General features: G+C 39.8%; 1 protein-coding gene across 1 annotated transcript; it reads left to right on the forward strand.

Annotated features, from left to right (window-relative positions):
* Window positions 1-1851: 1851 nt before the first annotated feature.
* Window positions 1852-15824, forward strand: LOC138043705 (zinc finger protein 709-like). The gene is made up of 2 exons (XM_068890113.1): window positions 1852-1954; window positions 12634-15824. The coding sequence occupies exon 2, from the start codon at window positions 12659-12661 to the stop codon at window positions 13511-13513; it is 855 nt and encodes a 284-aa protein (XP_068746214.1). The 5' UTR covers window positions 1852-1954; window positions 12634-12658; the 3' UTR covers window positions 13514-15824.
* The last annotated feature ends 4176 nt before the right edge of the window (window positions 15825-20000 follow it).

The following is a 20000-nucleotide window of genomic DNA, read 5'->3' on the forward strand; positions in this document are numbered from 1 at the left end:
GTCCTTTTCCCTGAATTCTTTATTTTGTCTCTTTCGCCTGATAGATTCTCACATAAGCTCTTTTTGCCTCTGCTTTGGAGAAATTATTTCTGACACACATCATTTCTGGCTGTGGTTAATTCATTGATTATTTCCTCTGGTTAATCGTTGGCATTGGTAACACTGTTTATTTCATAACCTGAAATTCTGTCATTTCAATAATCTAACGGAATTGCTGAAACATAGTGTCTTTCATCTAGATGTACAATGTAAATGACAGTAGTTACCTGTTGTCCGCTTATAGGACTGATAACACTCATTCTTTCTGGTGCCCACAGCACCCCTCAGTGGATTCAGTTATACGTATTACTTTAAGCATCTGAAATTGCTTGCACTATAAGTGCATTACACCATGTATGCTGCCGTGACAACACACCCACAATTGCTCTGTATCATCGGGATCATTATATAACTGTTGCCGGGGCACCAGAAGAAAAGAAGCATGAACCATATGAGGAACATTCTAGTGCCTTCACTGAATCCATGCTAAGCTAATCGAGCCTGCAACAGTGCCATGCAATTTTAGCAATTGCGTAGAAAAACATAAAATATTCAGGACTTCAACCGGGTTTGAACCCGTGACCTCGCTCTGAAACCAGTCAGTGGTTTGTCGTTGGCCGCAATTTTTTAGGACCGTGTTAAGGAAGTCTTCGAAGACAGTAATTTTTGGACAGGCATTACCTAAAAATAAACCTACTTATTAAAACGCCGTGGAAGACATGATGATGCGCCGATCAACTCGAATCTTCAACATCCCCCCCCCCCCCCCCCCGCCCCGGGCACCAAGCCCGGGCATTTGAACTTATGAAGATTGGATCGTTCAAATTCCCGCCGCATCGGGCCAAAATGGAGTTCAAATGCCGTACTAAAGAAAAATCGTCGTCGGCTCCTCCTGTCTTTAATAAAGACCTTCTGAAGACCTTTTTTGTGAGCCAATCGCTCACAAATGCTACATCTCTTCCTTTAAACTCTTCCGTCTCGTCCAAACACGTGTTTTATAGCTATTAGCGACTTCGGCGCACGAAAAAAAATCATTTGAAACCTGGCACTTCCTGTTCAATTTTCCCCACCCCACGCAGGCAAAGTTCCAATTCCCCACTCCCCGGGCACAGAAGATAGTCAAATGCCCGGGGTTTGTCCGGGGGGAGGGGGGATGTTGAAGTTTCGATTTGATCGGCGCATAAGTTTATAGTTTTTGCATGTTCCTGGTTACTGGGTTATGTGGGTTACCAGGGGCTAGAGCGTGACCTGGCGTTATTGACTTACTGACAGGACAACTTCCAGTTTGTTGCAGTTCTGTACTGTTTACAGCGCATAGCTTAATATATTTTGATATTCTTCCTTCTAAAAGTGGGCAATAAATTATGTTTCGAAATATTTCAAGTAATCCGTCTATAAAAAAAAAAATTGGTTATTTGACATAAAAGGTGAATGAAGGAGATTAAGAGTGTCGTTTCCTCGTTACTTCAAGTCATCCATTGTGTATTTTTTAAATCTTTTTTTTTTTTAATTTCTCGTTAATTTTAGAGGGGATCAGTAGGGGGTCAGTGAGGCCCGGCAGTGAGGGCGTCAGTAGAGCTGACCGGCGGCGGTGTTTTGTACGAGCTCGGTTATCAGGGCAATCGGGGCTCATTGCTTTTTAAAAAATACATGCATATGCGACATAAAAAGTAGGCTACGAGTAGAAGTCCTACATTGGTCGCGCTGTCATTTCTGCCGGATTTTCCTCCCGTGCGTGTGGGAATGGAAGAGAGTTTTGGCAAACATGAGGAACCTCTCCTGTCCCTCAAGACCGCTGGTCGAAATTTGCCGTCTTGTTGAGGTGATGAGCATCGACTCGAGCGTGACTCTCGTTGAGCATTTCGTTGAGCATAGGAATTTTCGAGTTGTTGTGACGAAAGCCCTCTTAAAGAAGGTAAGAAAATTTCTTTACTGCATTTTAAGGGAGAAATTATTCTCTTGGAAGGGGCTATATTGTAACAACTTTGTGGGCTTGTGTCCTTCTTCTCGGAATTTGATTATAGCCATGGCTGCTCGTGCACGTCACGCAAGTGAAAACATAAATCGCTTACCATTTAAGAAATTGAGTCAAGAAATGGAAATGTTATAGAAGAGGAATAAAGAAACAACGGGTCCAAGCCTCAGAGCTGTGCGGTATTCCGTTCTTGAGTTATTCGGCGAAACTTATTACTCAAATTTGTTTAGTATGGAGGCGCCATGTTGATGTACTGCTGAAGTACACCAACATGACGGCTGGAAACCTGTAGAAACATCTGGAATTTAGTTTGGCTGTCTTTAACACTTTCTTCTGTATAGTGAGCTAACAAAAATTCGTAAAGATACGTCTCCAAGTATATTGGCTGTTAAGGCCACAAAAACGTGAGGGAAATACTGATGCTTTTATGCAACTGGCATGTTTTTCGAAAGCCGTCAACATGTCACGCACTGTGAAAACTCTGAAATTCAAACTACTCTATTTTCGAAACGAAGCACGGTACCAAGCTGAAAACAAGCAAGCAGATATATATTTTAAAGCCTCTTGTAGCTGATCAAGATAAAAACTCATAAGGCTCTTTAGTTTTGTATTTTATTTTTTTGTGACATCACGTGCAACCCAAGAATGTATCTATCAATGTTAAGCCCGAGGGGGAACCCCGGGGAAATGTGGGGTACCGGTATTTGACTTTTCAGAAGAATTTTTGGTCAAAATCTCCACCGTGGGGCTCCAAAATGTGGTCAAATCAGATCAAATATCCCTGTTCTACAGGCGCTTGTAATCTTTAAGAGAGGCATTCTCCTAGTCAATGGATAGAAAATATTTAATAGAATTTCAATGCTTGGTTCTCTGATGAAAAGCGAGTCAATGTTATTAACAATCCACACAATCCCCACAAAGTAAGGTGTTCCATCAATTTATATTGAAAATGAGTAGTGAGTAGCGCATAGATGAGCACATGGGACGCGTTGACTTAGTCCCATTCCTCCACGCAAAAAAATCAAACGTCCCCACCCCCTGGGCTTAACATTGATAGATGCATTATGGCTATGTCCGGCAGCCAGACAGGATTTTGAAAATTTGCCCCTGTGCAATAGACCGTTAATTGCACAATTTCGAGTTGATCTTCACAAAATATTCGCAAAATATTCGATTTATTCAATTGGCTTTAAAATTTTCAGCGTGTTTAACTGAGATAGGTACCGTGTTTGGCAATCATTTAGCTCTTATTAACCGAGCAAGAGGTCTGTATGGGAGAATCTTGACCGAGGTCATGAGTACAGACCGAACGCAGTGAGGTCTCTACACACGACCGAGGTCAAGATTCTCCCATACAGACTGACTAAGCTCGGTTAATAAGATGTTTATTATATGGGAAACATAAACAATTTAATTCGTTTAATGTAACTGGTTTGTACTAACTGACATTTTGCTTACGAACGGCGATGAGTGGCGATGAGCTGAACTTAGTTCTGTCAAAGTTTGCTCGTCATCCTCTCTTTTGTCATCATGCTGTTTGGCACTTCCATAAATAAATATTGGTAGAAGAAAATACTCAATATTTTTGCATTTTACTTTGCATCTTTTCACCGCAAAACACCACCAGCCTAAATGCCGGTCTAGATGGGAAAATCTAGACCAAGGTCAATATCGATTTCAGCCAATCAACTTCGTGAACTTGATAGTTCCCAGTCCTCGTGAGACAGAGCCATATAATAATGAATGATATAAACCGCTTAAAAATGAGTGGTCGGACTTGAATGCTGTTTAGCAGCCCTATCCCTCGCTTAATGCACCCATCAATGTAAATGGAGATTCCCAAAAAACTGTCTTTGTGTTTGTGTCCCCAAATTTGTGTTGTAAACACTAACCAGCAGCATTAAACCAGCTGTGTGCAGTAAAAGGTAACAATATAACAAGGACAATTTATGCAAAGATGTTGAAATAATTTATAAAGAAGTCAAAACTGTCTACCTGCTGTACAAGCTTGTAACTTAAGAGTAACATTTAAAAGAAACAAAAATCAAAGAACATAAAATACCTGCCTTTGTTCAATATTGTTCCCACAGTTTGATTTGAGGTTCACTTGATACATGTATGTGACATATTTTAAAAGAAACATGGCACCGACTGGTTGATCGCCGAACATGTTTGTTTCCCATGGATAAATGTTTCATTTGCTTTCTTGCATGACAAAACCTTTTCTTTGCAAACTATTAAGCATTCTTCATTTTCTCTCAATTCAACTGCTCTTGAGCTTTTTTAAGGAACTTTGAATCCAGGCCTTCACGTGGGTGTAAGTGAAATTCGAACGACGCTGTCTCAAGTTTGTTATTTTTGTTCTGTCGATTGATTAGACAACAACTTTTTGCCTTTCATGTCGAATTCCATGTGTATTGCATAAAACCCCTTCAGTGTAACGCTTGATGGTCGTCTTTCGTCTGGGCACAAAAGCAGATGACAAGGCGTACACTGTCACTCCTCCCTTAAAGCACATTTGGAAAAGCTCCCAGATTTTGGGAGCCACGTGACAAGCCGCAACCAGGGTCTCTTTCCTAAACAACAAGGGAGACCCTGGGAACGAGGCTGCAATCAGCATGGTTTTCCATGTATTTTGGGATGGCATGCAAAAAGTAAGAATAAAACAGATTAACAAGCAACAAGTTTAACTCACATTTTCTTTCCATCGTTTAAGTCGCTGTCTGGATTGGTGCCAGTCTTGGCGTGACACAGTTCTACAATCATGGACAAACATCTTGGGACACTTGAGCTCAAATGGTTTAAAATAAAGACCATCTATCGTACAGCCCCCCTCCCTCCTTTCAACGTTGATTGGAATCCGGGAATTATTCAGAAATGCTGTAGTTTGCTTCAACATTGCTTGGGGGGGGGGGGGAGGGAGTGGGGAATAATGAGGGGAATTATTATAAAATATCAGGTAAACCTTTAATTGAAGGGATTTTGCAATTATTGTTAAGTGTCCCAAGACATTTTGTCCAGGATTGTAGACTCCATTCCTGCAGGACAAATTCCGTCGTCCGGATACTGGAACAGTTTTAAATGTCGCACATTGGGTTTTATCTCACTAATGTACCCGCTTTTCCCAGGTTGGGGTGGGGGAATTTACAATGACTTGTGCATAATCGTATTGCTGAATACGCAGTCACTTCTTTTCATAACAATAACATTTGTAAATTGTTGTATTCTGACTTGTTCTTAAAAGTATGCCACCAAAATAATGCGAACAAATGTGTTAGGGTATTCAGCAGGCACTCCCTACATGTATTTTCAATGGGTACTTTTGAAATATAATCTAGTGATTTGAAAACCTTGACTGGCTGCTGGTTATTTTAGAATTGAAACTTCCTTTACATTAATTTTTGATGTCTTACTTATTTTTATCAATTTATTCATCAAATAAGCAAATAAGTAAACACATCAGTAGAGCCAAGGCCAGATACTTAAATGGCTAGTGCTGAAAATCTGAAATTAATTTTACCTCGGAAAAGTAGACACTTCTAGCAGAAACACAAGTATTACAAAAAGACAAAAACCAATATCAACTTGAAGGTAACTAATAGAAAAGTGAAAGTTAGTAAAGCAAGGATAAGTTCAAAGGTAACACTGCAATTAAGTTTAGATCATATTCAAAGTATCTGCTCACAACTATTGATCACAAGCTGTCCTGAGCGTACGAAAAATAATTATCTGTAGCTTGTTCTCCAAGAATGTTGCTGTCATGATACGAATGAGAGTTTGATGGCAACAAATTCTGCAAACAATATTTAAGAGAGTAATCCCAAGTATTGTGATACATAGGGCTCCTACTCCCCTTCCCTAATGGAAGACATTGAGTGCATTCACCTTAAGGCTACTAAACAGTCAACAAGCGGTTAAGATATGCAAGCTGTGATGAGATGATCAAGCAGGGAGTTTCTCGCTCTTTCTCCTGGGCCCCTCCCCCCTTGTATTCTCTTTTGATTTTGATCCAGGTTTTCACAGGGCCATATCCAAAACAATGTGGAAAGAAGCATCTAAAATTGCCCAAACCGCCTAAGAAAGAATGGAGTCTGATATTCTCCTTTTATGTAGCGATTACCCTTTACATCACCTGCTGTCATGAATGCGCCAACCAGAGATCTGTTCTGTGGTTGACGAAATTTAAATATCAAAACAATTATTGTTTATAAACAGTGAATATTGCTCACAACAACAACAACAACAACAAAATTTATTTGTACTGTAAAGTAAACTACATGTAGCGAGCTAAATATATGAATTTAAAATGCGAACAGTAGCTGGTCTCCCAAACAACTAAAAGCTAAACTAGTTGGGAGACCACAACAGAGAGTTGGAGTTTGGTAGTCCCTTTTTCACCTTGTTCTAACAATTTACTTGAGTGAGGACCTAGAAAGATAGCTGAAACGTTCTCTGCAGATTATATACATTTGTATCCCGAGCTATCTGATTTGCTCAAGCCCTGAAGATGTGCGGTCTTTCTCAACTATCTGATGTAAGATATTTGATACAATGTGCGCTAATCAATTTTATAGTGTCCACAGTCTACTTCCAAGTAATTGTGACCTTAAAATTAAGTCTCTATCTGAAGGAACAGAAAACTTTTATTTGCCCAGTGTGTAAACTTGAAAGGTATAAGAATAGTTTTCCTTTAAGTCATTTTCAGTTTGACACCTAACAACTACTGTAACATTTAGGGTATTTTAGTACTGGTACATGTCAGTATAGTAGTTCACATGAATATTTGTTTCCTTCCTTTCCATGAGCAAGGGAATATAGAAATATAGAGAGGAAAGAGGTAACATTGCCACTCTATTAAATCTTCGACCTCAGATATTGCGTTTCTAGCTTTCATTGTTTCACTCAGTTTTGGCTATCAGCTCATATAGATCGTTTCCACGTGACGTCACAGCGGCCATGTTGGTGTACAACCAATTTAATTACAATGTAATAAAACATTATTATTCCATTCAGGTTTGTTGAATATGACCTATGTTATAGGCAACTCAGCGCCACCCTATTTTCCATTTAGGAGCAGTCATAGCTCAGTTGGTTAGTGCACAGCTTTTGGAGCAAGAGGTCCCCAGTTCGATCTTTGGTGTCTTAAACGTCTGTTTCGACTTTCCTCTGATCTGTGTAGCGATAGCTTTAAATACCCATAAAATGTCCAGAGCACTGAAAGAGGAGGGGGGTCATGAGCGCACTGTCGGCTTCCATTGATACCAACCTCATAGCTGAAGGCACTACTAACATTCAATGCGCACTCTTGGAATAATTGTTAAATACTCGTTAATGGGCTGTTGAAATTGGTTGTTTGGTTGTTTGCATGCCTTGCAGTCACCACAGTTACTTAAATACGGTAGATGAATGCTTTGTTTTTTTTGTTGGTTTGTTTTGTTTTGTTTTGGTACTTTGAGATTTGTGGCACTGCTGTTTACTTGAATCCATGATTTCAACTGACCGCACAAAACACAAACTCACCAAGATTAGAACATCTAGTCACCAAATGTAACAATAGTTATGTTAACAACACAAGTGAATTTGCTTTTGTTCATGAGGCCATGGCGGATAAGAAGAATAAGGACTAAAGAATTTCATGGTATGAATTGGAGTGAGAGGTCAAGACTTAAGTACATGTATTATTATTTTGTTTAATTTCTTTCCATCTACTGTATATGTAGTGGTGTCCCACAAGTGTCTGTTCTTGGAGTTATGCTATTTTCTTATGTTTAATAATTTACAATATGTTCCAAATGTGCTTAACTTCTCATTTGTTTAACCTCATGACCCTAACATCTGCAGTTGTTAAAAAAATCTTAATGATTTATTCAAACTCAATAATCATAAATTAAAGTTGAATCATGAGCCTACAGTATAGCAGTCAAAGATAAATGAAATCCAGCATCCTAAAGTTGATACATGTACCCTAAATTTTCGATAATATTTTGCGTTTATCTTTTTGATTAATATAGTTTCAAAGTCTAAGTTTATTAATATTTAAAAGAACTTAGAATGATTTGTTATTGTTATTAATGCAGTAAATATTGAGCAAGTACATTGTGCTACATCCACATGGCTATCTTAAACTTTTTTCGTCTTTCTCACTTTTGCTTTCTTGTATAGGGGCTAACACACCTGTATCATTCCCGCTGAAGTACTTTTCTTTGTGTCACTGGTCTCCTAAGATGACTCCCTGTCGTGAGTGAAATCGGCCAGGGAGCGCACTTGTTCACCACGTTTAAGAGTGTACCCTCCCTAATTGAACTCCTAAGAAAATCTATTAACTTGGTAAACTTAGCAAAAGACAACCGCCTGGGAAGGTAAAATATCCTTAATGCCCTGTTCCTCCCGAATAAACTTAAGATACTCTTTAACACGAGGGTGTGCCACAGAATCGCGCAAACGGCCAATATTGTTGAAAATGGCCCTGAGTTTCCCTAGTAATGAGTCCACGGAGCCGGTGGCCAAACGCGAGGGGCAATTACAACCAACACGTGGACACGACTTAGTATGAACCACAGTTCTGATTGACTTTTCTTTGCTTATCAAGAACTTAATAATATCGTCCGAAGTACAGGAGGACACACACTTCGGAGGAGACAGGAAATTTTCTCAGCGGGTGAAACAAAAGCCGAAAAATGCGTCTGCTCTGCGCAGGCTAGGAAGATGAAGGCACCTTTCCGACACCCTTCAAAATCGTGTTTGCGTCTATGGCCATCTTAGCTCGTACGGGATCCCCCTAACAACCCCAGGGAAAGATATTGAAGCTGTTGGTCATCCACAAAAGCTGACCTGGTCTTAATCTGATCCAAAGCGGCAGTGTACTCGTCCGCTTTCTGGTGGTTCTCGTTTCTCGCCAGACGCAACAATGATTGTAAGAGCTCAACTGCCTCATACTTGTCAAACATCGCTGCTGGTCAACTTATATAGCGACGAAGCGCGGCCAAGGCTGACTCGGAACTCTCTAGAGCTCTAAGGCGTTCCAAGGAAGTAATCTTTTCCTCTAATGCGATCGACGGCCTAACATGAAAAAAAAAAAAAAAAAAAAAACTTGAGGCCATTGCCGGCGCCGCAAATTTCCCTTTCGTAAACGGTCGTTGCCATTTCTCAGAACGGTCGTTGCCATTTGAAACGGTCGATGCCATTTATAACGGTCGACTACACACTTCACTTCAAAGAAAATTTAAAGAAACAAAGTAAGAAAAAATATTAACAAAAATTAAGACAAAAAAAGGAAAAAAAAACATTTATAAAAGAAAAACTGGAGGAAAAAAAGAGTCCGAAAATTTCAAGACTCGAACTCGGGTTCTTAGCCCTCACCCTAAACAGAACCCTAACCCGAACCCTGAGTTCTTAGACCTAATGAGTGTAATTCAGAGCTAAAAAATGGCATCGACCGTTTCAAATGGCAACGACCGTTTACGAAAGGGAAATAAGCGCCGGCGCCAGTGATATCCCCCAAAGCTCTCCAAAATTAAACATCCTATACGTCAAAATGTTTCCTTTACTTGCGTTAAGTAAGGCGTAACACTTGAAAAACTTAACCATGTACGATCTACCTCTTCCGCGGAGCCAGGCGCCGGGGCAGGCTCCGCTATCGGTTCCAACTCCAGTGGAGGATTTTGCGCTAGTTCTGCGTTCTGTATCAGGAAAAACGTTGAGTTGATTGCCCATAGAAATAGCGGGCTGGTAACGTGGCGGTTGAATAAGGCTTGAAAATAATAATAATAATAATAATAATAATAATAATAATAATAATAATAATAATAATAATAATAATAATAATGGAACTTGTATACCGCTTGTATAGCGCTCATATCAAAAATTCATGGCACTTCACGATAAAAGAAAATAAATATCAAACTTATATAAAAGCAGTAATAAAAGATCGCAAAAGAGGACTCCAAGACCACGTTTCAAGCAGAAAGACCAATTTTATACTCCAAATGGCGCAAAGCATTACCGATGCTATCAGCACGGTCGAAAATGGGGAATGTGATGCAATAACAGCATGTTTGCAATGAGCTAGTTAATCATGCAGTGAGAATATTTATTTACTTTTGCATCTATATTTGTTTTGCGTAAAGCAGGCTAACAAAATCTGTACCTTGCTAAGTTCGCATTTTTGAGCGTTAAAATAGAATTTTCGGTCCTTTGTTTCTTACAGCAAGTTGTATATTTTGAAGTCTCCCATCCAGATACTAACCCGGACAGGGATTAACTTCAGTGAACTTTTGTCTTTGAAAGCTCTCAGACGCTTAGAGAACACGCTTAAACTTTTGGTGAAAAGAAGTTATAAGAAGAAAAAGAAGTTGAAAATGAACAACATGTCAGCCTCGAAGCCAATGTTTTGCGATTCCCTTGTATTTTCCTCAGTCTTTCTGGGTTTGGTATTTTTCTAGTAACCAAGTGTCTTCTCAGGGGACTATATACCTAAGACAATGACCATGGCACTATGAATAATAAACGGTACCAAAACAATATCGTGTACTATTAGAACCATTGCAAGCCTCCATTGCAAGCTAGTTCCAGTCCAATACTGAGAATACGAATATGGTCTAACGCTAAGGCAGCTTGAATACACCTTATTCCAAAATGGCCGCCATTTTAGTATTCTTTTGTTTCCATGCAAATTGGCCCTTATGACCTCGCTTTCAAACGTAAAATTCAAAAGAATATTTAACCTTGTCCATAAGGGCCAATTTGCATGGAAACAAAAGAATACTGAAATGGCGGCCATTTTGGAATAAGGTGTATCTCCTGGAAAACAAAACTTAGCTCAGTTGACAGTTATGGAATAAAGCGCTGTGTTACTGCACTAAACTTACGTACGCAATGCGTGCCTATTTTTTTAACTGTAAACATGCCTGAAGACAAGACTTTCCTGAAAAAATAGGCACGCAATGCGTACGTGTGGTAGTGCAGTAACACAGCGCGGTATCGTGTCAACTGACCTGCGTTTTGTTTTATCTTCCAGGAGATTCAAGTTAACTTTGGGTAATATGTAGCTCTAATAAGACGTAGCACGATATCGTTTTGATGCCGTATATCATTATAGTGCCATGGTAGATGTCTTTGGTAAATAGCCCCCTGAGAAGACCTGTGGTTACTAGCAAAATACTTAATCCCAGAAAGATTGTAGAAAATAAAAGAGAATCGAGAAACATTGGCTTCGAGGCTGACTTTTTGATCATTTTCAAGTTCCCTTACAACTTCTTTTTCACGAAAACTTTGAGCGTGCACTCTGAACCTCTGACAGCTTTGTAAGACAAAAGTTCCCCGAACTTAAGCGCTTTTGTGCGGGGTTAGTATTTGGATGGGTGACATCAAAATATAGGACTTGCCGTCAGAAACATTGGCCCGGAATTTCTATTTAACGCTCAAAAATGCGAACTAAGCAAAGTACAGATTTTGTTAGCCTGCTCTAAGCCAAACAAATATTGACGTAAAAGTAAATAAATATTGATACACAGTTTTTAGGAAGAGATGCAAATGTTTTCAGGAAGTTTCGATCAAGAATAAAATATTTTGAACCGAGAATATAAAAGGTTACCATCAGCGAAAAACATTTTGGGAGGGTTTTGCTACGTTCAATTTTGCTATTGTACTTTTGGCTGCAAAATCGAATTCAAAGTGACGTCGAATTCAGCGGGCGCCGTGATCAAGTTACCTCGCATGTTTACTCGCGAAATAAAGGATACATCTGTGTCAAAATGATGGCAAGACACCGGGTTTTTGTTTTTGTTGGTTTTTTTTTTCTTTCAAGTGTTTTAAAGATTGACAAGAAATGTGCGAATTCAACACAAAGATCACAATAGCCCAGCCCCTGAGGTTGTTGACCATTGTTTTTGCAAAGTCAAAAATTCACTCTCCTAGACGGGGTTATTTATCACCAGGTAATAGGCCGCTTTGAAAAATACCATAATACTCTTTGTTTGTCCCCCCCCCCTTGGGACTTACAATGGTCCCAAGAGAAATCTATCACATCATTGCATTTACGCGACTTTGTGGCCGAGTGGTGTAATTCGCTCCTTTCGTGCACTCAGTACTGCAGAGACCTCGGGTTCGACTCACGGAATATCACGGAATTTAATGACTACGAATTTTCGATTGTTCCCCCAGATCCCCGCTTTTCGGGTCTTAATTCAGTTTCAGTGCGGTACGGACATTTGTGACTACGAAGAAGAAAAATACGTCAAAAAAAAGGGCAACTGGTTTCTAGACGTGGTCGGTCAGTGGCATCCCACATAAAAAGTATGACGTTCATTTTAGACTGAACGCATACAATTGTCGTGGCTGGTAATAAATTTTTATATGCACATTGAATCTATTGGTCCCTTCGGGCATTTTAAGGGGGCATGTTGTCACTTCAGCAGCAGCATGCAATCGACCATATCAAGATTGAGAACCACTTCTTTATTTATTTTTTTTTTTTCAGGTTTAATGTGCAACTAAGAAATATTTTTGGTCCAATAAATCGTTTTTTCTGAATTAACGAAAACATGACCAATGACTTGACCATGACTTAGCTGTAGGTTGGGCGTTGGTGGTGGAAATGACTTTTTTCTTTTGTATTGCAGTGCTAAGTGAGATCACAATCTGTTAATGATGTCGAGGTCAGTCAAGCACAGGAACTGCCGTACTGTCAACAGGGGCTCTTGGTTTATCCAGAGAAGAAGCTGTCTCAAAAGAGAACGAAGTCTTGTGAGATGTAAAGAAGTCCATACTGGAGAGAAGCCTTATGAATGCAAACAGTGTGGCAAGTGTTTTGGCCAAACAGGAACATTGAAGACACACGAAAGAGTCCACACTGGAGAGAAGCCTTATAAATGCCAACATTGTGGCAAGTGTTTTAGTCAAGCAGGAACATTGAAGGCACATGAAAGAGTCCATACTGGAGAGAAGCCTTATGAGTGCAAACAATGCGGTAAGTGCTTTAGCTTGGCACATCATTTAAGGACACATGAAAGAGTCCACACTGGAGAGAAGCCTTATGAATGTAAAGAATGTGGCAAGTGCTTTAGCGTGGCAGGTCATTTAAAGACACATGAAAGAGTCCATACTGGAGAAAAGCCTTATAAATGCAAACAATGTGGCAAGTGTTTTCGCGAAGGAGGAAAATTAAAGACACATGAAAGGGTCCATACTGGAGAGAAGCCTTATGAATGCAGACAATGTGGAAAGTGTTTTAGTGTAATAGGAAGTTTACAGAAACATGAAAGAATCCATTCTGGAGAGAAGCCTTATGAATGCCAACAATGTGGCAAGTGTTTTACCCAAGCAGGAAACTTGCGGACACATAAAAGAGTCCATACTGGAGAAAAGTCTTTTGAATGCAAACAATGTGGCAAGTGTTTCAGGCTAGCAGGACATTTGAGGATACATGAAAGAGTCCATACTGGAGAGAAACCTTATATATGCAAACAATGTGGAAAGTGTTTTAGTGTAAAAGAAGTTTAAAGATACATGAAAGAACCCATTCCAGAGAAAAGCCTTATGAATGCAAACAATGTGGCAAGTGTTTTACCCAAGCAGGAAACTTGCGGACACATAAAAGAGTCCATACTGGAGAAAAGCCTTTTGAATGCAAACAATGTGGCAAGTGTTTTAGCGTCCCAGGAAATTTAAAGAAACATGAAAGAGTCCATACTGGAGAGAAGCCGTATGAATGCAAACAATGTGGAAAGTGTTATACCCAAGCAGGAGATTTGAGGAGACACGAAAGAGTCCATACTGGAGAGAAACCTCATGAATGCAAACAATGTGGCAAGTGTTTTAGCGAAGCAGGAAGCTTAAAGATACATGAAAGAGTCCATACTGGAGTGAAACCTTATGAATGCAAACAATGTGGAAAGTGCTTTAGCTTAGCAGGTCATTTGAAAAGACATAAAAGAATCCATACTGGAGAAAAACCCTATGAATGCAAAGAATGTGGCAAGTGCTTTAGCGTGGCAGGTCATTTAAGGTCACATGAAAGAGTCCATACTGGAGACACGCCTTATCAATGCAAACAATGTGGCAAGTGTTTCAGCCAAGCAGGAAATTTAAAGAAACACGAAATAGTAGTCCATAATGGACAGAAGCGTTATAAACGTAAGCAAATAGAAAAGTCTTTTCGCAACAGTAAAAGTGTCAGGAAACATGAAAAAGCACGAAAAGGTTCTTCGAGTGCAAATGGACATAAAGTAGAGAATCGTCGCCCCTGCACTCGGCAAAACCATAGTTCACACCAGGGTGTAAAATACAGCTGTTGGCTTTGCCAGGAAGAGTTGAGCAGTGAGGAGCTTCTTCTTGCACACTACCAAAATCATATGGTATTTGAGGAGCCGTCAACCTGAACTAGAAGATTTTGGGTTAAATTGGTTATACAGCTGTAACTCATTGGCGATAATATCTTTGCTCGTTTATAACTTCATGAAATCGTCTTGACGCACAATGTTAGCTTCTGTTGGACGTTGCTTCCACTGTCATATGCGATCAGGTATTTTAGGCTACCTTGAAAATTGCACTATATGCATCTAAACACAGTGTATTTTGAGTCGCACAATGTCAAACTATGGGAATTGCCCTTTTATTTCTACTCAAAATAATCTTTAAGCGATTTTTTTAAACACTTTTTTTAAGCGATGCGCGTCTTCAATCGCAGGTTTCCCAAAATTAATTGTTATGATGATGATGATGACGTTGACGATGACGATGACGATGATGATGATGATGATGATATATACACGACTAAAAGTTATGGAAAAAGAGCCTTGACAAAACCGAACGTTTTCGGCGCATGGTTTTATACTTATAACTCATTCCCGAAGGAAACAACCGCACGACAAAGCATTTAATTTGTTTGTTCAAAGTTGGACTCTTTGGTCGGATAATTAGTCCCCGTCAGTGGTGACCTTTCTCTTGAAGTATGATCTTGATTCGAACAGAGCACTTTAAACTGGAATCTGTGACTTGCCATGGGTTTCCAGAAGGTGGCGCGATGGTTTTAATTTACGGCAGGCATTCGAATGTTCAATTATTCGCACTTCATTGTATCACTTTGCAAAATAGTTGAATGCGGACAGTAGATTTTCGCTTTCTTTGCTTGTGCTTGCTGATGTATGTAAACGTAAGACCCACACGATTGAGTGATTGATACTGTAGGTACAAAACTCAGCTTAGGGCATCCCAACTCATTCCTGCCGCTGGACTGATAGGAAAACTTCTATCATGTTCGGTAGCTTTACTCCTTTGGATAGCATTTTTTTCCCGTTTCGATTGCATGCCACACCGAAAGTAAAGAAAAGTAATTTACTTGAACACTTAAAGAAAATATTTGCTTGCGAATAGGATTTTTATGTTTTTCCCCGCGGTTGCTATTAATCCTATTATGTTACTTTAGCCACAAGCAAGTTTTTAGTCACCGCGCACAGTTTGTTACGCCGCGACGATGGTTATGTAATCAAGCAAGTCACGTAGTGGGGTTAGCGTTGGAGGTGTTATATTTTCATTACGCCGACCCCCCTCTTTCTACTGTATCACGAGTTAGCTCGGCTCCGCCACGAGGTATTCATTCATTCTGCAGATCATCGCTCGTGATATTGCGTCTTTTCAACCTCACCTCCTCCCCTTGTCCCGTCTGCGTGCCTTACAGGCGGCCTACCTCTTTTTCAGGCGTTTTTGTGCCCTCACCTTTACAGGGCGGAATCGTTTTTGTCCAATTCCTTAGATTGTGCATGTTACTTAATTCGAGATTTGACATTAAACCGGCCTCAGCCATTTTACTCCAGACCACCGGTTGTTTTGTGATTAGTAGCGCGGGAAATGCAGCCCAAAGATATAATCTCTCTTGAGAGGACATAGGGGGGAAAATACATAAAAGCTTCTTTATTTACAAAAAGAATACCGCTGAAAAACGAGCGAAAACTGTAAGGAAAGATTTTGAGATGTCAAACTATTGTTCAAAAAAGAATTACTGCAGCCCTCCTTCGTTTTCATTGTCCAAAAGCGGGGCTAAAGCTAAAAAGCTACAAAATTGCAATGTAAACGATCATGGCTTTAGAGAATATTTCACCGGGCTGTCCAACTTTATACAAGTGAACTAAAAAAGTTGCGTAGTTCAGTTGAAAAGATAGCCGGGTTCTATAAAGCCATGATATGACAATGGCATTCGACTCCCTGTTCTTTCTATGAATTTTCTCTGCGAGGTTTCGCAGAAACATTTTACACTCGGGCCCCATTCCACCATTTGTGCCCCGTTTGAGTAAAGTACCCCATCTCTATATCGGAAACGTGCTGTTGGTATTTTGTCTTCTTCTCAACCTCTTGGTCTTTAAAATAACTGACTTAAGCTTGTTCTGTTTGCTCTTGGAGTTTACATGCGTTACTCGTATGTCAAAAAATGCTGTACTCCGAAAGAAATTCAATATTTTCTGGATACTAGTGTTATGTTTTCGAGTGTTTTCAAGCAACTTGCCTCTCGAACATAGATATAATCTGTCAACAATAACGGCCATATATCTTATTTGCCACCTTAGTAAAATTAAGTCCCCCAAAGAAATTCGATATGTTGTTAATCGTGAAAACAGCAATAGTCTTGTAAGGCGTAGAAATTCCAGTCTGGTATCTTTTTTTTCTTATTTGTAGTCGCATATCCACAAGTTTTTTGTTTTTTAAGTTTCCCGTATCCCGCGGGACCACGTGGTCTGTGTTTCGCGTGGAAGTCGGGGAAGTTGAATACACCTTATTCCAAAATGGCCGCCATTTAGATATTTTTTTGTTTTTATTAAAATTAGACCTTGATGCCTCGTTTAAGGCAAAAATATTCTTTTCAATTTTCAGCTCAAGAACGAGGCATCAAGGGCTAATTTGAATAAAAACAAAAGAATATTTAAATGACGGCCATTTTGGAATAAGGTCTATCATGTCGAGCCAAAGAACAGCCATCTATTCGCTTCAAAAGCTTCCATTGCCCCGAGATTTCACAATTCTCTACAATTGCGCTAACCATTGCTTTCCTTTATCGCCGGCTGAGTAGGAATTTAAGCTCGGAATTTTCACAGCTATTTTTTCGATAAAGCGTCCATTGAGAGGGATTAATGCATGATGCATGTACGTCGTATCGCAGAGATATGTTTCATCGTGACCCGTAGGAGGAAAACAGCCATAATTTTTTAAGTTATCAAACGAAGAGTTCAACCGGTCAGCAAACACTTTGTCTAAACACCAAATTTGAAGGAACTTCACAGGTACGATAGTCACTATATTCATAAATCAAGCCATGGCGCAGAATGGCCGGACATCATTAATATTCACACCTCATTAAGCATGAATTAGCATACGAGTGACGCGATGAAGCGCGAAATTTGAAAGCGGACAATCAACATTTTAAAGGAAATGGCGTCAAAATGGGCGAACAGCTAACTTTCATCTTCGTTTTAAATTGCTCTAGGTTGAAGAAGTCCCAACTTGTAGGCTGCAAAATGCAGACGAAAGTACACTTATTTAATCGAGACGTTCAGGAGATAGAAACGACTTGTAAAAACTATTGGAAATTTGAGTCAAAATGTGAATGATTTTAGAGCCATTTTATATGAGAAATGAAAAATGCTTGTTTTCTATCTTAAATTTCTAGTTTCTGGTCCAACTTTTTTTGAACTTGTAACCTGCAAAAGTTTCTTTTTAAAGTAAATTCAGATATCAAGCTGAAATGTCAAGAATAGCGGAAAGGGATCTACTTGGAATTTGTGTTTCTTGTATTTCGTATCACATAATGAGCCAGTTTACTCATTAATATGTATGTACATCGCTTTTCTGAGTTCATGAATCTTGCCTAAGCAACACTTTCACTGCTCCCTTGGGTATTCAGTAATGGCTGAAAGTGTACTTTTCAGTCTGTCCGATTTTGCCGCGATCTCTGACGAACATTTACGATTGCGGCCGACTATGAGAGTGAGGAAATACATTTGGAGTGACTCAGAGTGCGGCGTTGTCATTGTGAGATAGACATTTGAAGTTATAACTAACTTTTCCCGTGTTCTGAGTAATCTTTCAAATTTTGCTCAGAAGGAAGAGCAAGATAAGTACCGGGGAAATTTTCCTCGAGACGGCTACTAAAAGCCTTGTGAAGTACTGATATATTTTTGAGTTTCAGTGAACTCGTTTATCGTTGCCGGATTTAACCTTTTGCACACCGATTTGAATGAAACACTTTGCTCATCTGTCGAACGGAAAATAAATAGAAATCAGCCTGCAAGACCGTACACACCACGAAAAGAACGGCGAAAGCGATGGTTCAGGTCACGCTGACAGATCAGTTTTGATCATTTAGTTGCACTGTTAGTGCCGCTACATGGCCAAAACCATTTCAGTTATCTTCCTACTATAGCGGTTTTACAGCAGCACAATCCTGAGAAAGCAATCGATCATCAAAAATCTAAATAAAGTCTTTCATTCATTCATTAACTCAACGCAAGAACAAAAGAAACATTCAATTGTTCCATTTGTTTGCCATTCGCGCGGTAAAGCGTACGACAATTTGAAACTCTCTTGGGGTGATTCCAGTTCTATCGTCTGGAAAAGTCCTTTTTAGCAGTTCCTCTGTTAACAGTTATGTTAAGGACTACATCTCCGTTTTAAAGAGATGTCTCTCCGTGAAAACGACGATCTTCCGACAATCAACCCATTCCATGTCCACGTCCGTGAACCTTGCTTTTTGGGATGCGATCCTAATTTTAAACTCCAGGTGTGCAACGAAGTTCTGTGGACTTTGAGGAAACGTTCTACAAAGGAAATAGCGACATGTTTCTTCAACTGCCTCTGGGAACTTGGCTTTAGACTCACGGATGACGGCGAAAAGCGTGTATTAAAAATTATCGTCCCAAAAGTCACGAAGTTCCAAAAAACCTACTCTGGCGTTCAAGGGAAAAGAGCTCGACAAGAAAGAAGAAGCCAGTGGTTTACAATACTTGTTAGCCCTAACGAATTCAGTAGCCTCCCATGGAATGAACTACGTTCACTACGAGAAGAAAGTAAGCGCCTAGCGGAAGAGAATGAACAGCTTCGCTTGGATATCGAGGAAAGTGCGAGGGAGTTGTACGGTCAGATGGAGGAATGCCAAACGCTGCAACAGCAACTCACTGAGTTAAAAAGTAATGGCAAAGAGCAACAACAAGCACATCGCGGTCGTGACTACAGTGATGTCTCATCAAGGCAACAGCAAAGACAGCGACTTCAGATCAAGTAAGTCCCTACAACTGACGTATTCATTGTTAGCCTTACTACTTCACGTTGGGTTAGTCCTCACTCAGATAAAAGTGTTGCACTCTTTCAAAGATGTTGCGGTTCATTATACCTTGAGTACTTTTTATCGATCATCGCTATGTAAGTGTTATGTTTATTGTTTGTAATATTGTACGCTACATAATCAGGATAATTAAAAACTATCAATAATAAAGGATTAGTGAGGTGCGTTCGAGTTCTGCTTTGTCATCGACGAGGCTTTTGAAAGTAGTTGTATATTGTGGGGAGAATCATTTTATACCGCTATCTACTAATTGTTCAGTAATTAAGGTATCGCACTATATGAATTTATGCAATATCAGCGTTATGGGATATCTGTAGACCCGAGCGAGCGCGACTTCCACAGTGTCAGCGAAGGTATCACTGGCCAGTTTCCCTTCCAGGTACTAACCCCACCCGAAAGGGCTTATCTTCAGTGGACCAACGAGAATGGGCTCCCTTACTCTACCTGGGCAATGACAGTAAATGTTCCTTAATTAGGAAATAGACCAATTTCGATGTAATTCAACTTAAGGACTAAGGACGGTGCCTACTAATTCAAAGGTATTTTTGCGCGGTTGTATGGATATGCGGGAAAAGCAGATCTCAGCAAGTGTTATTAAAATCCGAAAAGAAAATTGGGGGTAACCACGCATTTTTCAAAGATAATTAATCAACAATATTA

Source organism: Montipora capricornis, chromosome 3, assembly GCF_036669925.1.
Source record: "Montipora capricornis isolate CH-2021 chromosome 3, ASM3666992v2, whole genome shotgun sequence".
In the NCBI taxonomy this organism is placed as follows: domain Eukaryota; kingdom Metazoa; phylum Cnidaria; class Anthozoa; order Scleractinia; family Acroporidae; genus Montipora; species Montipora capricornis.